This window comes from Amblyomma maculatum, chromosome 6 (assembly GCF_055883805.1).
Source record: "Amblyomma maculatum isolate TAMU_Amacu chromosome 6, ASM5588380v1, whole genome shotgun sequence".
NCBI lineage: Eukaryota > Metazoa > Arthropoda > Arachnida > Ixodida > Ixodidae > Amblyomma > Amblyomma maculatum.
In genome coordinates, this window is record NC_139349.1 from 49,677,666 (window position 1) to 49,697,216 (window position 19,551).

A 19,551-nucleotide genomic window follows, 5' to 3' on the forward strand; every position below is an offset into this window, starting at 1 on the left:
TCCGAGTCTGCCGCGCGCCCCGGCTCATTGTTTGGAGTCAGTAGTACGGCCTTTGAGTCACCGCCCCGGCCCGTCTCCAAGATCGCTCCGGGGCACTGGTAAAATCGCAAGCAGGGATGCAGGCGGACCGTACGCCTGTTTTGGTGCGAGAGAGTGCGATCACGGGACACCGAGCAGGAGTGCGCAGTACGTCGACAATGAGAGCGGGCGCGTGAAATGTGCGAAGGAGTGAGCGGTGCGTCAACACGGTGAGCGGACGTTTGAAAACTGTGTGCGAACGTGCGTGTGTGAAACGAAGTGTATTTATAATCGAGTTGTTAATTGTTATTATACCCATTGTTCTTTTTCGTATTTTATTTGTGTGTCCAGTCTTTTCTTTCACATCTCATTTTGAGCTTGAAGAGCCCAGACATCCGCTATCAGTCGCTTGCTAACCGGCGCCATGTTGAGAGCGCTGATTGGCCGGTCGTAAAGAACGCATCTTACCGAACGGCCCAGTGTGAACATGCGCGGTCGCAAGCTACGTAAACGGGAGTTCCAGCCACTATGCGCACTGCGATAAATACGATACTTACGACGGATGCGCACGTAGTCTGAACGCGGCTTTAGATTTCCTTTTTCTTTATGCTATTGCTGCGGGCATCAATAGGAGTGGCATAAATTGATGCGAGCAGAAAAAAAAAGAAATAAAGCTTATATTGCTCAGCTCACACTGGATGAGTAGGAGTGATAATATGATGGAAAATATAGCAGAATCTCGGTGATACGAATCTCACGAGGTCGCGAAAAAATTCGTATCATCCGAACATTCGTATCATCAAAACAAACGAAAATAATGCAGAAGCATAGGAAAGGCAGTCGAGCATATCTGTTTACGCCCGAGAAGGTTTATTACAGTCGCGCGGTCATAGCTCGTCACTCGCGGCATACACAGCTTGACAGGTGATCGCTACGTCGGCGACGCGCGGGCCACGTGTCTTCGCGGACTTCACGCGGCGCATACAGCATGACGAAAGATGGCGACGTGCCAGCCGAGCGGCACCGCAGACTGCTCGTGATGCGTACAGCGCGAATAGCGGTCGCAAAGTCTACGATGTGCGGCCCGTGCCGCCGACTACTGCTCACAGCTGCGCGTCGCTGCAAACTTTTGGCAGCGTGGAAAGCGATAGCGATGCCGGCGATGCGCGGCCCATGTGCCTCCGCATACTTTTCGCGGCACGTACAGCATGACTGGAGATGGCGACATGCAGGCCGTGCGGTATCGCAAACTGCTCACGGATCACGATCGCGGAGCCAGTGATGTCCAGTCTGTGTGCACCCACTGCGTATGCCACCGCCAGCTACGACGATTGTGACGTCTGCAGTTTGTGGGCCACACGCCGCTGAAAGCTTTTGCGGCGCGAGCCCGACAGAAAATCGCGACGTCTGCAAGGTGTGGACTACGCGTCACAGAAAACTGCTCGTGATTCGTACATACAGCGCGGCTGGCTATCGCAGAGTCAACAATGTGCGGGCAGTGCGTAGTGCTCAAGGTTGCGGTCGCAGTTCACGTATTCGTATCATCCTTAGTGGCGCGGGAGAGTGTTCGGACCATCCAAAATTTTGCACATTGTACACAATGCACTCTGGCCGGAAAATTTCGCGAATATCATCCCGAAATTCGTACGAACCGAATTCGTATCACCGAGATTTTGCTGATATATTGTCAAGGGATGACGAGGACAAAGTGCTGTGCTCCCATGTGGAATGTGGGGAATCTGAGGATGACGAAGTGTGTGGGTGGTTCGTGCTGGACGCCGCTGTCCTGAAGTTGTCTGTCTGTGGTCAGCTACCCATTTGTAAATATTTGTTAATACATGCACTCTCTGTGTGCATGTATCTACGTTACATTATTATACCCTATTCGCCGAAATACAACTAAAAGGAGATCTCAAGAACATGGTGAGCATTGTCATCGCCTGATGATGACGATGATGATTGTGGCCTTCTCTTTGTAGCAGGCGATCAATGAAAGCTCGGATCTGGTTGAAACAAAAAGCGGAAAATGGGGAAAACAAGACAAAAAAGTTCTACAGTTTAGCCGCTATAATTCGGTGCACTCTGTTCCGCATGCGTGTGCCACCAGTGCTCCAAAGTGGTCTCCACTGCAACCCACTGCCAATGATAGTCTTCCGCGTGGAAGCACACTGCCATCATGCGCCTGCCGCATCCATCAATGATTGTGTTTCCCGTTTCCAACTGACATGGCATGCACGCTGCTAAAAGGTCATTAAAAAGTTGGCTTCTCCAATTGGTTGTTGAGCCTGGCAGTGAAGATCATTTTAGCTACCTTGAAAAGCTTGAAAGAAAAAAAAAAAAAAAAAAAAGCCAACAACAAAAGAAAAATGAATTAGCGCTATTAGTTCAGATTATATTGCAAGGTGGATTCTGATTCCCTATTTCATGCCTCTAGTGGCAACTGGCAGTCTCCTTGATCTCTATCCATGGAATTGAATATTTTCCGCCGCGGAAACATTGGGGCTAACTCATAGGCCTAGTAGATCTGTCCAAAATTATCAAAGGTTGACAGCTGAACAGAAACACCATTAGTCGTCAGTTTGAGCATCTTTCTTTTTCTGTTTTCTAACATTCACTGCTTTTCTGATTCAAAAGAACATCCGCCTAAGGCCCACTGACCCCTGCTTACAACTGTTGCACTTCTCAAAAAGGCTCCCTGCAGCAAAATGGCGGTAGCCACAGTTGCAACAGCAACAAGAGCGCAAACAAAACACATGATGAGAGAAAAAAAGAAAGACCACCATAAAGGTGCATTCCCACCTTTCTTGGGCTGCTCTCCATGAAGGGAAAATCCTCGTAACGCAGGGTGCCTCTGGGCTGGTCTCTCAGCCTACGTGGTGCGTTGGGGTCGCAATGCCTCTCCTTGTCCTCATCAGAGTTCTTGTCGCATTGGCTACACTGCCTGCACAAAAACATAACAAGACACAACACATGGTAGGGCAACACCATTGAATCCTGCTACTAGTATGTATAAGGAGAGCTCAGCAAAGGAGTTTTAATCAGGTGAAGCCCACGGTAACTGTAAATATTAAAAAAATTCGTTAATTTAAACAAGACTGGCCACTCACAGAGACAGCTTTCAGTAAACCTCCTGTGCCAAAGACAATTTGAATCCCTCACTCAAAACTGGAGCATCTCATAAAAGCAAAATGTGAAAAAAAAGGGACGATAAAGTAAGATCAGCAAAAAGGTACAAATAAATGATGCCTGGGCTTTGTGTAGCTTAGTAGCAAGTACATGTGCCCAAGCATTTTGCACACTCCTGCAACAGGGGAAACTCGCTTTCCACAGACAAGCAGAATGCCAATAAGGGATCTTGGAAAACAAGTCCCAGAATATCAGGGAACTTATAACTCCTGGTAACGGCCCATGCTGCCCTTTACACACAACTGCTCACTGTCTCATGAAATGGTCATTAGCTAGCTATGCTGAGTTTATTGGGGCATAAGGAACTGAGGCGATGCTCAAACCTCTTAAAGGCCACGCGGGTGCTCTGTCAGCAATAAGAGATGACAACAATATTTTGTTTCACAATAATTCAAGTTTATTATTATTTTTTTTTTCTGATATGTTTAGGCTACCTGCACAAGATTATGATATAGCCACATGTGCAGGCCTCTCGGCTGTTCCCAATGTTGTTAATGAAACAGAGAAAGACTTACTGTTCTTGAATAAAACGGCTATCTATCTCAACCTTGTAATTGCCACAACAACAGCCATTGTCTATTGCCGTTCAAGCCCCCACCCTAATGTAATGTCCCGCCTGGGGACCCTTGAGGTTCTGATAAATAAACAAATAAATTAAAGCTGTGAGCAATGGAAACGCCCCTAACAACACGTACCATCCCATTGACTTGGTTTTTTTGGGCATCCTGGTCAGTGGTGGGTCAAGACAGTAGAGGTGGTAGTGTAGCTGGCAGTTATCGCATTTGGCAAGCTGATGCTGGTCCTGAGATTTCTTGCAGACACCACACCTGCGCAAGGCAGGTGCCGCGTGAAAAAGCAAAGCCCGACAGAAAGAGAACACAAAACAGGGACTTCCAAAAGAATAAACACTGCAAGAAATCAAGAAGAGGGTCAATGAGACTTCTTGAATTGAACGTGAAGCAAAAAGAAAAATAGCCAACACCTAAGAAGACAAAATATTCGAAAGCACATCACAAGTGCCACGGCTCACTATTTACTTCAGGCAGCTACGGAGGTGGTGTTAAGTCATAAATGATTAACAGTATGCAGTAAAAATTGAGATGGAAACTACAGGAGGTGCCTGTATGTTGATTTAAAAATTGACGAGTCCTATACATGCTAAGATGGCAGCTGAAAAAAAAAAAAAAAGTCTAAAATGTAAATGCAACCTAGCATATAAAACAGGGTGTGCTTGTTATTATTTATTTATTTATTTTGCATAACCTCAGTCACTGAGGCATAGGAGAGGAGAGTGGGTTTCAAGCATCGAAATTTCAAACATAAGAGGGCGGAAAATTACAGAGTAAAAAAAAGACGGTCAAAAATAAACAGCACAACATGTCAACATGCAAGAAAAAATGGGATACGAGAATAACATCGCAATAAAGAGTGAAAACACAAAACGCGGTAACATCATAAGAGCAATGAACAGGAACAGCAGCAAAAGAACACTAAGATTACTTCACAGAAAAAAGCACAGACAATGATTGTTTAAAAAGTGCATAATCGGTTATGGACACAATATGTGGATGAAGGTGGTTCCAGTCCTCCTATGTGCGTGGCGAGAATGAATAAAGAAACATGTTACTGCGCTAGTGAAGAAAAGCAGCCTTGTGTTGACCATTGTTGAGCAATTGCTGGGTAGAATGATGAATTTACTTACTGAGCAAATTACTTATATCGAGTACTACTGTTGAGACACAGGTTCCATTTTAATGCACTCACATCGGGAAAAGGGAAAAAAGGGCTTACTCAAAGAGGAATGACGACCCTGAATCAGATCTGCGGCTTGTTCGATTGGCTGGCTTGACTACTGGCTTCCTGGCTTCAAGTACTGCTGGCATGGGGAGTTTCTGCAACCGAATTCAAGGCAGCTGGTCAAATTGCATTTACACAGGCAAACAAAGAGCTATTTTATGGACTTGAGGAGTCTGGTCAATTAGACCCCAACTGTGACTCCAAGCTGGGTTTCAGAGCGCAAGTGGAGGAATGAAACCTGTGACCTTGCTTTAGAAAAAGGCTTCCTTAGAAGCCGACAGAATTTAGAAGCCATAGGCACACCACAACAAATTGAAGTGCATGCATTTAAAGGGAGAAAGAACTTTGAGTTTCAACACAATGAACAAAGCGAAGGCTAATTTGAGTGACTGAAACTATTAATTTTTATAAGGAGCTAACTTTCACAGACTGGCAGTAGCCCACAAAAGCTCAAGAAAATATGGTTTCCACACATAACCTGCTCTGATATCATAAACAAAAAAATGCATACTTTCACTCCAGTTATGTAGACAACAAATCGACAAGGAAAAAACAACAACAAAACAACAACAAGTGCTACACTCACAAGCAAGTAAGGAAAAACAATACACATGGTGTGGTGTGTGAAATAAGTCTGAATGCCACTGCCTAGGTACAAAGAACGTAAATGTAACATAATGTAAATGTAACATAAATGTAAAAAGACTTCTTGCTTTCTGCACTAATGATGGAATGTGACACACATTTCACGAGTTCAATCTGTGACATTATAACAACATACGAGAGAGAAAAAAAAAAGAATTACAGTATAACCTCTCTTTCAATAACTCTTTTAGAGTAAAGCAGTCTTTAGTAAGAGATGTTTTAGAGTAATGCGTCTGGTCGTGGAGACATACCACCCATGGAACAATGACACCGCATCAAAGGCAGTCCAGAATTGCGAGGCCAATGTTAGGATGCAAACTACTACCGAAGATAAAACGATAAGCTGTGTTCCACATGTACTGTGTGTGGAGATACAGAACACTACATTATGCACTGTCCGTGGTACAGCGTGGAAAGGAGCGTGTTGTTCGCTTCTTTTAAGGAAACAGGAGTCCCCCATAGTTCACTTCAGGATAATGTCTACCCGTGCAAGAACCGGTCTTGTAGAAAGAGCCATGCTGCCACTGATACACACAATTTTTCCTGGTGAAAGGAACTTACTATAGACGGCTTGTCTACATCTTTTTTTCCGCGACAAGTGCCGCCAGCTTCAATCGATAACCCACCTTGTTTGTCAAGTCGCACAGCATCTTCCAGTACTGTGTTCCACACTCGTGCATGTGGGCATGCTCTTTCTTGAGCTCCTCCAGCTGATGGACTACCTGCAGCGCATGACAATGGAAGTGTTAATGAAGATTTCTTTCTTTCGTTTTGCTCAGAAAGAAGGCCACTTGTGCCCCACAAAGCTTTTCTTGGCAATGGTGCCAAAGCTACACAGCCAAAACACACCTCCACCTTCTTCTCTTCCTGTGCAACGAAATACTGTTCCCCTGTTATGAGTTAACAGGTTCTTCCTAAACATAGTATGCTAGAAATGCTTATTTAAAGGGGTTCCGCAACATAATTTGATAGCAGTGTCTTGACGGTTTGCTACAATTGTTGCGTTACAGCGATTACCACCAATTGCAGCCCACATATTTCGGTATCCAATATTTTCTTTGCTTGAGAAACCAAAATCATGGCACTGATGGTGCCAGCACACAGTGGTGGCCTTTTGCAGCGGATACGACTTCATTAGGAATGTGCTTGATGACTGGATGAACAGCAAATATTAGGCTACAAATTGTGTTCATAAGTAAACATACATTATGTCATGTTATAACATATTATACTAAGTCAACAGACCAAACATGTTTGCTTTGTGCAAAGGCAATGCACAGCTATTAAAATAAAAAGCACTAAAAAGGTGCTCATTACTACTTTACATCAAAGGATTCCGCAATGTATACTTGTGGACAGCTTTCTGATCTCAACTATTGTGCCTTGCTATTGTAAGTTGCCTGCGGCTGGAGGGAAAGAGATAGTTAAGGAGCGGGCTCACGAGAGGAGCATACAACAGTTGGAGGTGCATGGTGACCAAGGAATATCTCCTTCCCTTGCCTGCTTCCTGTCTGTTAGTTCTGCATTCTATTTAGACAAGGCACCCACGTGGTCGTAACTATGGAAGCGATGTTGTCAGCTTTAGAGAAAATGTGTTACAGTGATCAGGAAACCATGAAAAACTATCTTCCGCGACATTACAGCCAAGTGCTCATATATAGGCTGTTTCGATTGTTCCTGCCCCATGTTGTTATTGGGCGACTAAAATGAGGAGGACTGGGAAGCTAGAGATGAGGGCAATTTTCGACTTGCTTGTATTTTGAACTTTCCCTTAAAACTCCCGTTCCAGTGCACCTGATTCCTGTAATTCTTTTTGAGTCGGTATCTGCGTAATGCAAAGAATTAGCCTGAGGCATGGTCGGCAAGCGTGCAGGGTCTCATTAAGATATATTTTCAATACATCAAAAAAAAAAAAAAAAGAGAATAGTTTCTTTGATTACAAGTGATTTAGGCATGTACGGTTAGAACAACCTTGCACAGATGGTGCTGGCTATGCCAGTGGCTGAGTACACCAATAGCTTGCGGAATGACACAATTGCAGAAGCTTTGCCTCGGCAACTTTATTTTCGCATACTTGGCATCATATCAGAGTAAATAATGCATTCTCTACAGAGTTAAAAAAAAAGATGAAGGAAAGAAAGAAATGAGCCTCCAATGGAGTGAAACACAAACCTTGTCGTATTTCTGCCTGAGTGCTTGTTCCTGGTCCTGAAGCTCAGAATTCTGCTGCAGAAGCTCATCCAGATGCCTTCGCATGGTTGCAACACGGTTACTGCGGTCTGCAACAGTCCACAACACTATATCAAGGAACAACCACATGGACCTCAGCAAACTCCCTTTTAAGATGAACTTGAAGGAACTAGAAAATCAGCTTAACAGTAGTGTGCCTAAACAAATTTTAAAGCACGTGAGGCGTGTCTAAACATGTTACATGAAAGAAATTAAGTAGCCTTCCAAATAGACGATAACTGCAAATATATATATATACAGCATTTATTGCACTGTGCATGAAGTGAGCAGAGGACTGAGAGCATGAAAGCAACTCATGTCATCCGAATTTAAAATAACACTGGTCTAGTTTTTTGTTTTTTTCTGGTTGCGTTTTATCCTGCTCTGAGTGCTTCGAAGGTGGCCAGCAGGGTAGCCACATGTTTCTTTCTCTCATCTTGCTCCATGAGCAGCAAATCTGTCAGTCAGTCCATAAACAGGCACATGAAATGGGTTTCTGCACCTGAAACAGATATCTGGCCCTCCCGGTGCCATGCATGTTGTGACGCCCTGCCATTTCAAAGTTGAAATTACGGCCGCGGAGTTTTCAATCCTCTAGTCAATTAGCAGGTGTGCTTTTCCTATCAAACAGTACCTCCTCTAGAAATTTTTTTTGTTGATGGAGGGGCAGCTTTTCTCACCCAGGAAGTAGCTGACAAACTCGAGGCTAAAGGCTGGTGGCACGTGCCACTTGCGGCGAGCGTCGGCCACCCCCTCGGCAGCCAGGTGGGAGGGCTGGGAGACACCCATCAGGTGGGCCTTGCGCAGCAGCTGACGGCATGCCCACGGGCTGCTCGTGAGCAGGCGGGCCATCTTCTGGGTGGGCACCCACGGTGGGGGCCGCTCTGCGTGCTGCCTCTGATACCGCTCCCGGTGCCACGCCAGCTTGCGCTCCACGCGAGCCTGCACCGCAACAAATGCGCCATTGTCACAAAAACCTTTATGGTCAAAGGATGTGTTCTCAAGCAGGATCTCTAAGCCCCACTCAATTCAGTAAACACAAACTGGCAAAGCCATAAGAATCTGATTTACACATGCAATTGTTGCCAGCTGCAACAAAACTTTGTAACATACTTTTGACTGCATACAGTACTCTAGTGCTGCTTGATGTCACTCCTAGCCACTGCTGCAGCTATGTTTCAAGTGGTTGATGTTACATTATCCGGGGACAGGATACTGCTTACTGCCTTTACACTTGCTGGTATTCTGTCTACTCTCCAGAAAGGCCTCCAAAAGGGAAAAGGAACACATTTCACAAGTCCACAAAGAGGAAGAAAACTGTGGCAGCACTACACAGAAGCTGGAGTACAGCCTGCCCACCTTCTCCTTGGGGTCCTGAACGGCAGCCTGGTGTTTGTTGCGCGACTGCAGGGCAAGCCAGTTTCTACGCTTGCTTCGGACTATTGTTTTGTCAGCATGCAACTTGCAGTAGGCAAAGAATGGATCTGCAATCTGGAAAAAACACAGGTGAACTCATGCTGCAATTAGTTCTAAAAAAGGTGTATTTAAGGGCAACTTCTTATGGTGAGCAAACTAACGCTCGAGCCTGCAACATGTACTTTATTTGTATCAGCCGAGGCAAGAAAGTGGGAACAATTTCCACTTGAGATGGCCGAGCCTCCGTGTATACAAGGCATAGAGTGCAAGGCATAACACACCAGAAGTGAAGACTATAGTCATCTGCAATTTCACAGTTGCCGCTTTAGCGCTATATTGGGTGTGTCCAAAAGTTCACCTGACAGCAAAAAGAAAAGAGAGAAAGAGAGAAACACAGGGTAGGTTAGGAAAGGGTTTCCATACCTCCTCCATTGAAGCTTCTGAGAGCAAACCTTCCCTCTGCGCACTGCAATGGAACAGAAATCAGTAGATGGAAACAATCAGCATGCCTGACTACAACACTTTCATGTGGAATCACAGAGAATGTGTCTGCTTTACGAGAAAATGAATATGAAGTTTCAGCTACTGCTTTTAAAGCAATTATCAGGAAATGCTGTTAGTATCGGCATTTTATAATTTGCAAGACTGCATGAATCGTTCAAGCGATGAAGGCAAGCAGTGAGGCTTTGCTATTTTTACAATCATGCTATTTCCAAAACCCCTCGCTTTCATAAAACTAAAAAGCGTACCATGCTGTATAATGCAAAGCAAAATAAAACACGTGCCTTTAACAGATTGACATGTCCAGTAACATGCAAAAGGCTGATTTCCAGCCAATCATCTTTAGGACTTCTGATGTACAAACAGTGCTCTTGATTACAAAGTTACAAAATCCCAGGGAAAAGACAACTTCATTACTTTGGCAAAGCACACTAGAGCAATGAGAGTTTCATTACCTTTTTTTTTTAACTACTACGAAATACGCTTAAGACATAAGCAATTTTTTGTTTGATTACATATATGGCTTAAATGGTGAATACTTTAGCATGTGTGGTGATGAATGGTTCTTTCAAGTGCCCAGGTGCCTGAAGACAGGGCAAGTGTACGCAAACAAACAGTACAGCGGCACCAAATCATCTTTTAACTTCGAAGAGACCACAGTAGTAATTAGGCTCTGCCAGGCACTCTCCCAATTGTTTCTATAGCTTTCTGCCGATCTGTTTACTTTATTTTTTAAAGTTTGTACATCTTGGACACTATGACTAAAAGAGTTTAAATTCATCACTGGCAAAACAGGCAAGAAAGTAACTGAGTTAAGTTTTATTTTCTCTCATTTGTATTTTCACCTAAGCACAGCCATACACCTTCCACAGAAACTTTGTAGCTGAAAATAAATTTTTTCCTGATATGGGGTGTTGCATTATATATTGTTACAATATTATATATTGTTACGTTACAATATTGAAAGAACCCTTATATGAGTCCTCTTCCCAATTTTATCAAGCCTGATTTCTGCCTCATATTATCTGCGCATCCGAAACATGTTTCGGCCCATGCTCACAGTTCCAGCTTTGTTATTATTCAGCGCTATCGGTACCAGGCTTATAGTGAGACGAGGCATTATCTAGCAGTGATGCAGCTAACTGCTTTGACGGCTTGAGTTTCAATACGCTGGTCTCATAGTCACGACCCTTGAGACCACGGTGTTGACCACGCACATGGCTTGAAACAGGACAAGCGTACCCATGTTTAGGTGGCAAAAGCAGGACTCAGCATTTTGCATGGGTCTTGTGGACCTGTCCAGACATGCAGACCATGGCCTATATTCCGATTGTGGGAGCTTGACCAGCATTCTCAAGGAGCCAGTCAGTTGAATTTCAAGAAACGCGGAGTATAAAAAGTGTTTAGAGGTACCAAAGAGCAGTTTCTATGGAAAGATGTCCCAGCAAGGAACTGGAGGCAGGCAATATACGAGCCTATGATTGCTAAGGCGCCAAATCCAAGAACACTTTCCAGGCACAGTGCACATCCAGGCGATGCAAGATGTGAACTGGCACGAATACGGCACTGCTGTCCTGCATCTGAGCTGAAAGCAGCATATGTAACAGTTTACAATGGCCCGAGGACCGTGTGGCTTCTGCAATTGCCCTGGTGAACGTGAGCGGCTCTTCTCTTTACGGTGCGCGAAATTCTTTGATCAAGTGTGTTGGCGCGAGAAAGGGAGCAAATCGGTGTGTGACGATGAGAGTGCACGGCCTTGTTCAACAGCCAGTGTGGGGTGATGTTGGATACGCAGTGCAGGGCGCGTACACACCTTGCAATTGTTAAACGCAGTGCAAATAAATACTTTTGCTGAGCTTTCCTCACTGGCATTGTACATGGATAAAACTTTCCCTTAGAGTGTTAGCTCTGCTGCGTTCATTTGCGAGCTTCATGTTAGTCCAACATCTAGTATGTCGTGCGTTCCACAGATGGCACCACATACTCCTGCGCCATATGTGTTGTTTCATTTCACGTTGTGCAGTAGACATCATCGTCTTCATCAAGTGCCAACAGCAAAACAGTCTCATGTTCTGCAGTGAACATCATCATCTTCATGAAGTTCCATCTGCACCACTCCCGCATTTAAAACTTGGTAAATAGCTGTCCATACACATAAGCCATCCCACTAAATACGGAGACCGCAGCCGTTCCAGAGAGGCTGCCGAGACCATAGAACAATGAGAAGCTAGACCAGCCTGTCACCGAGCAGCTTACCAAGCATAGAAGCGAGCCAAGGTCGAAGCGGCAGCAGCGAAAGCGGATGTGGTTGATGGCTAACACTCATAAAACTTGATTCATGCTTTCTTTTTTTTTTTTTTTTGTTTTTTTTTTTTGCTATTCCAAATTTACAACTAGTACTATATGAGGGTCTTTAAGGTAATAGGGCTACATTGCTGTAGCCATGCAATTCATTTTGCTGCTCTTTTCGTTGTATGAGATACACTGCAGATGTCGAATACTCTAAAAATCCTGGGCTTCCACCTTACATACTATACCACACCACAAACTCAATTCCATCTAAAAAAAAAAAGCCTCAGTGACAATGCCATCGAAACTGAACAAGCATCCAAAATGCATGAATTTAGGACAGAGCTAAGAAAAAAAAAAAAAAGAAAAGCACTAAAATGACGGTCTACCTCATCGGAAAGTGTAGGTGTAAGCATGAAATGCTTTGCACAATGCAGCTGCATTCTAGATAGAAGGAAAACACATTCTGTATCAATTTCATGACCAGAAGCACGCTTTAATGCAATTCTGCTAGCATCAAGTGCAAATATATTTTGAGCCTTGCTGTATTGCTTCAGCATGATTACATTTTCTTCTCAAAGCCAGTAGGATAGCACCCCTAAAAACGTAAAGGTTGAAATGATATGCTGGCACCCACCACGTGACGTGGAATGATGCCTTGCACATGCCAGCATCGCAAGTAATGCACACTCCGGTACGGCTCAGGCGTTCATCTTCGCATAGCACACATGACTAAAGAAAACAAAGAAAAAGAAACAAGGGTAAAAGTGGTCATTCAAAGATAAGACTGAAGTTCCATCACAAGCTGCCCAATACAGCAGCCAAATGATCACTCACAAATAAAAGGCCAGATTTTGCACAGCAATTGAACAGCACCAGCACCATCAACCAATGAAAACACAGCAGTAAACACTTGTGAAAAAGGCTAAATATTTCTGCATAATTTTGCCCGCAGCCACTGAAACAGTTTATTGCTTTGTATTGTGTACTGTGCTGCTGTTTATTGTATGTGCCTCAGGAGTCTGTTCCACAGACTTCTGACATGTATCAGAAAAATTTTCTAAGGACCTATATCAGAAATATCAGTTGCACATATTTACGCCTGCATTCAAACATTTATGAAAGGCAATATTAGCAAAAAAAATTGCCTTCACTCCTGTCTTTTCATGCATCCTAGTATGTTATAAGTGAATTTGTACAAGAAAATTTCAGACCAAATTTACAGTTTCACTCTCGCCATTATTCAATGGTATCCCCAACAGGCTGTCCGTGAGATGAGGCGTTATCTAGCAGTGACGTCAGTTGACTGTTCCAATAGTCTTAATTATGATACCATTTCAAACATGCTGATCTCGTGAAGTTGATGCTATTGCAAGCAAGGTTACCGCCCCTTGCCCAATATTAGGATTCTGAATGAAGTTCTCAGCTGCTTTTAAAAGGAAAGTTATCATATGTGCCAAAAGCATCAGTACAACATCAAGCACTCCTATAAAGACTAGGTGAAGTAGGCAGAGCTCGTAATTACTGCAGTCATTTTGCTGAAACAGACTTCTCAAGCAACTCTAAAGATGGATCACGTATGGCTGTGCCAGCATTCCAAAGAGCTTGCCAGTTGTACTTTCAATAAATGCAGCACGCCGAATGTAATGAAAGGTTTCTTGAAGTTCTTATCAGCTCAATTTTTGCGCACCACGTTGTGTGGTGAAGTCAAGCCATCTAACCAAAGCTTTAATAGTAGCCCTCGTGAGGCCTGCTTCACTCGCTTCCCTGTTGAAGGTGTTGTGGAAATGAACTGTACCTTAAATTTAGCGAGCAATCACCTTCTTTCTTTTACAGAAAAACGACAAGGCTAGACATCTGATTATGACAGGCAGCAGTTAGTTCCAAAGCACCATCCATTCTGGTTTCGACACAAAGCAGGTTGGTCATAGCAACGACTAGTAAGTATCACATCATCAGCACAGTGGCGGGCAACATGTCACACCAAGAATGTGTCACTGATGTGTGAGCAAAGTAGTTTTGCATTTAGGTTACAAAAAGCTATCTACTGCCATTTCTATATATCAAGTGATCGATATATTGAACTATTTTGCAATACCTTTGCAGTTTGAAATGCCTCGGCTAAACTGTTAATGCTTTTGACGTGCTTTCCTCGCTTGCATTATAAGCAGGAAACTCTCTTCTTCGTTTTACTAAAAACTACATTTCATATTAAATGCGGGTTCATATTATATGCTGCCTTTCACAGTACCCAGTGAACCAGTAAATCTTCAACAATGTGTCACTGGTGCAAATAAACTAAGTTTCTAGGAAATCGCCCTTCATTTAACAATGCTCAGTCTGAATCACATAAAAAAAAATAAATAAAACATCCGATTGTTTTCTTCTTCTTTCTACTTCACAAAACGCCTGTTTGATGCATATTTACCACAATTTATTTTGGTAAATGGTGTATGCATGCAAAAAGCACATTTATCTGCAAAGGCATTTTCAGAAATCTTTCAATCTCAAAGCATTACCCAGAGCTCAGCCCAAGTATGTCAAAATGCGTTGCGGTAACCATATTTTTACTAATATGCACAGCATCAAACACATGCTCTTCCATAGGGGGTTTCTTAGATGCTTTTTAGAGGAAAATGACAAAAGCCTACCCTTCCTCTACCATTTGCCTCTCATTGTTTGGCTTTTATCGGCATTCGTTGCAGTGCTACATATAATTACAATGGGTTTATAGGAAAGAAAAGGCACAGTATCTGTCACACTTTCTCCGACTAGTGTGCGTTTGGACGGTACACCATTGCTCCTGTCGCGTGGCATTCCTTGGCATGCATTCAAGTGTGGGAATGCAGATGGCAGGAACGCTAGACAAGATGAGACTTCTTTTATCGGCATTTGTTGCAGTGCTACGACTGGTTGCCTTGGCAACTGAAACGGCGGTAATTTCTTTCCAGGCCGCCAGCATGACAGTGGCTCTGTGGGCTTGTGACCTTTTCTGGTCGCCGCAAACAGCGGAGTTTCCACTCCTAATGGTTTCTTGCTCCGTGGTCTAGACACTGCACTTTTAGAACGAGCTGAAATTTTCTAACTCTAGTGACGTTCTGATTTTTAATGGACCTTGCTGAGAACTAATGAGCATGCGTTGTTGTGAAAGAGGGCATGGCAACTGTGCTTGAAAAAAAAATCTCCCACTCATGGTAATGCAGCATTAACATCAAACCTTTGCAATCAAAAGACTTCCAGCGAGTCACATATTGAATCATATTGTTGGCTTTGTTATATGACGGTGTTGACTGGTTGTAATTACACGAAAATGGTGCCAGCTATTCACTAGTGAGCTTTAACTCTGACTCCTGGTATCTTTATCCCATGAAAATGCATTCCTGAAGGTCCACCACATGTCCAAAATGTATACCTGGCCTTTAGAGCCAGTTTGCAGCAGTTTTGGTTTGGTGCCTCACTAAAACCAGGAACCGCTTCACAGCATGGCACGAGAAATGAGGCTGTTTCCACCTGTAGTTGTTTTTATGCAGCTGAAAAATGTGCGCTGTACAAATAGCTTATTATTTTTACACAGTGTTTCTGGGTCATCGATATTCAAAATGTACATTTTAAATTTTCTCTGTTGATAATGCATCTGTAGATATCAAGCCTTTTCTATATCATTTTTATCAACTCGCCGCAAAAATGGCAATTTTCCTATATTTTGTGAGTTCCCTAATAAAGTTTTTGTGTTGTAACATAAGTTTTTGGAGAGAGCATTCCATTATGTGCAATTTGGTATGCTGCAACGTGTGCTGCAGTATTATTTGCAGTGGAAAAGAAATATCTTCCGAGACCTATGAAAAAACGCCATTTTCTTGCGGTAACGAGAGTTAAGGGTTCATCATTGACAAACGAAGATGAAAAAGAGAGAAACAATCTCGCAAACAAGAAATGTTGCTTGATTGGTTTCGGGGTTTAATGTCCCAAAGCGACTCAGGCTACTCAAAGTTATCTGTCCCAATGTCCCAAAGCGACTCAGCGCACGGGCGTAAACAAGGAAAGCTCATGAAAAAAGGTAGAGCAAAGATCCAGAGATGGCAGTGTTCATGACAAACCTTGGCACCCCATCGAGAGTAGGGCATCTCAAAGAGCGTCACAGGAGTGAGCTTTTCCACGTTCCCAAAGGCCACTCCTGGTATGTACAGGGCACAGACCAGGTGCACCCACCTGGAACAGAAGCATTCAACAGAAAAATCACAATTTGCTAACCGAGTTGAAATGCGAGGAGTAAGCACCACTAGGTGGGGCAACAATGCATGCCATTTCATGGCACTTACAAAAACAAACAATGGTCAGGAGGTTGGAACAAACCAAAATAAGTTCATTCAGAGGAACCAAACCATGTGAGCCCTTCATGAGACTAGGCAAACATTCGAAATTACTTGGCTATTTCTATTGGAAGTTTTTGAGATACATTTTAAGATCTCAAGAAATGACTTTTTACACACAGCATTACATCGTAAACTGTGAAAGAAAGATTCACTTAAGTGGTACACCCGCCAAGTAGAACAATTCTGAAAAATGAAAATCAAAAGTTATATGAACATTTTTATGTGCCTGATATATTCTAACATTAGTGCTTGAAAAAATTTGCAATAACAACAAGACAAAAAGAAAAGCTCAGTCCCTGTTTTAGTGACAGGTGCTTTCTGAATAGAGCTGTAACATCGACAAAGAAAAGCAGTCGCTGAATGTGCCCTAGCATCACTTCTATCCATGCAGTTGATGTATACAGACCTGCAAATATCAAAAATGCTTTCATGGATCGTGAAAAGGCCTTCAATTTCACCACCTAAGGCTCTGGCTCGGCTACTGAAGACGTCAATCAGTTATTGGATGTGAATTGCGGTTTGAATTTTGTCCATTAATTTCTTTTCAGCTGATGAGTTTCTCTGCAGAGCTCATAAGCCACTAACACAATAAGAATGCACGTCAAAGTCTGTTCATGCTGCTAAGGTACTGCAACTGGAATTTTAGAACAGCAAATATTTAACATTGCGGTAAATGTAAAATAGGACAAGACAGGAGGGAAAATGCACTCATCAAAGAGTGCATCGCAGATATAGAAGTGATTGATAATTCTCTATTTCACATACTTCCCAACGTCCGTCTCCTTGAATATGCCTCCGGTGTTTGGGCAAAGTTCACAAATCTGCAAGAATGTAAAAATAGGCTTAAAATACAGGTACAGCCTTCATTAAAAGTACTGCATCAAAATAACCACAATAATACCATCAAAAAGAATGTGAACAAACTGCTTTTGTGGTCAGAGAAAAAGTAACTGCAAAGTGTCGAGAGCACGATAGTACCAGAACAGCCTTAAAGATGGCAATGTAGTACGTAGCACGAGTTAGTGGTGCCATCTAGCACATTACCTGTCATTAGTCCAAGTCAGGGATGGAAGCAGGCTGGAGGAGCAGGTCATGAAGTAGTCATAAAGTGATTTTAGGGCAGCTTTGAAGCAACAAAATGAGTTTTGGACCACCCGTATTATGTCTTGAATCATGTTTCTAGGTTCAAATGCTTTTCATAATAACAATTAATTTCCTGAGATAAATAAATCCAATTTGATTACTTTTTATTCAATGCTGAAAGCTTTTCTGACTACGCACACATCTGTGACAAAACATGCACGATCCTTAACAACTGACTTGAGCAACAATTTGGAACAGACCAGCAGCAGATAGAATGCTTGCTTCTACACTTCATAATTGAACATCACCTTCAATTAATAGCTGTTCACTAATTTGACTTGATAGATTCAAATGTAGAATCTATCACTTTGATGCACTGCTACTAGTTGAGTTCATATCGACGAGTACCATATTTCTGCTATCTTGTGGGTATCATTTTTTATCCTATGCCTGTGCTGATAAATTTCTGGGCCCTGGGCAGCCTTTTCCTCCTTCAAATTCTTTATTTCACGGCCTTCTGCTAGTGGCTGCTCACATTATCGCTAGAGCTTCCTTAATTTTAACACATTGGCAATACGCCCTGTATGGCTTTCCAACACTCTTGAGAACAATTTCAGAGATTGGCACCTAAGTGGTCTCACCACCATAAGAGTTCAGGTATGCTATTATCTGGTGTAGTCATGACTACCTCGATCGTGAGGTGTTTTGTTTTTACAACGAAACCATTAGAACAGCTCGTATAGTTCTTTGCAGCTGAACAAATTTTTTAATATTAATAGTTTGCAGTAGCTTTCGGTGTCTGCTTCGCTCACTGGTCTCGTTTCCCTCACCGCTGGTGCTTGAAAAGGCTGGGAGAAAGTGCTACTTCACGTGCACAGTGCATTTTAAGCAACCACTTGCTTCCAATTGCTTGTGGCTTCTTTAAATTTACTCGTGAACAAACTTTTATTACGCTCAATGCTCTTCTAGTTTAAGGAAATTTTATATGCATCAGGTTCAATGCAAGATGTGTTATACTTCTGTGTGCTGCCATCATTTTAACTGCAGTGGCCCCCATACCGTGTATACGCAACTCACAACATGTCGTCACCTTGCTGTGCTCCTCATCGTCAAATCGCAATGGATCACTATTTTTGTAGGCAATACCATTAATGGTCCACTGTGTGGCAAAACTGTGTTGTTGCGCTAGATTTGATGGCAAAACACCGAGGTAGCTGGTTTGGAGCAGTTTGGGAGCAATACTGAACTTTGGAGTAGGATGGAGCAGAACTTTTACCTTTGCAAGTGCGGAAGATGTCTCCCTTTATTCTTTACAGTCATACTAACCGAAATAACACGGGTATAACACGCTAATATAAGAGGCACTGTACAAAGAACTCAACTTATGCGAGCACCATAAGACAAGCATTTGCTTTGAAAACAAAAAATGCAGAGTCATGCGACAGATATGTAGGCTCTGCAACTACAGTATGGCACTGCAGAAAAAAGCAGCGGACATGCACAATCACTTACTGGTTCTTTCTGACCAGCCCGACATGCATCACAAAACCACGGCTCTGTAGAACTGGACGAGCCTGTGCTCATGACCGAGTCACTGTCTGTAATACCATAGCAGCCTAAGAGAGGGACAAAAAGAAAACAATGGTGTTAATTCATAGAATATACAACACGCAAACATAACTCCTGCCATTTCACCTAGTGAAGAAAAATAGGCTATGCTTAGTTCAATCTTTGTTTCTTTATAGTATATACATATATTGTGCAGATTCGCAATCTCCTGCCCCCATTATAACGGCAGTACTAATCACCATGCGAGATTATGTGCATTGTTAAGCAGGTTGGAGGAGTAGAGGGCACACTGGCCACTCCCCACTGCCTCCCAGTCTCCTGCGGCAACGCTGCCGCTGACTTCCTTCTTTCCTTCCGGCGTAACCCGGAGACCTTCTCTCCCGTTCTGAGTCGAGGAGTGCGTTTGTCGCAACTCGCTCAGGACTTTTCGGCGGTTGAGCACGCG

General features: G+C 43.1%; 1 protein-coding gene across 2 annotated transcripts in view; it reads right to left on the reverse strand.

Moving 5' to 3' along the window:
- Positions 1-19,551, reverse strand: part of LOC146185706 (PHD finger protein 14) — a 33,816-nt gene that overhangs the window by 8,573 nt on the left and 5,692 nt on the right. For both annotated transcript variants that reach the window (XM_084606630.1, XM_084606631.1), the window contains exons 6-17: positions 19,050-19,153; positions 17,220-17,275; positions 16,179-16,290; positions 12,719-12,813; positions 9,715-9,757; positions 9,235-9,366; positions 8,556-8,817; positions 7,819-7,925; positions 6,273-6,368; positions 4,996-5,096; positions 3,900-4,031; positions 2,818-2,959 (exon numbers count right to left, since the gene is read on the reverse strand). In XM_084606630.1, coding sequence (XP_084462756.1) covers positions 2,818-2,959; positions 3,900-4,031; positions 4,996-5,096; positions 6,273-6,368; positions 7,819-7,925; positions 8,556-8,817; positions 9,235-9,366; positions 9,715-9,757; positions 12,719-12,813; positions 16,179-16,290; positions 17,220-17,275; positions 19,050-19,153 — 1,382 coding nt within the window. The remainder of the gene's footprint in view (positions 1-2,817; positions 2,960-3,899; positions 4,032-4,995; positions 5,097-6,272; positions 6,369-7,818; positions 7,926-8,555; positions 8,818-9,234; positions 9,367-9,714; positions 9,758-12,718; positions 12,814-16,178; positions 16,291-17,219; positions 17,276-19,049; positions 19,154-19,551) is intronic.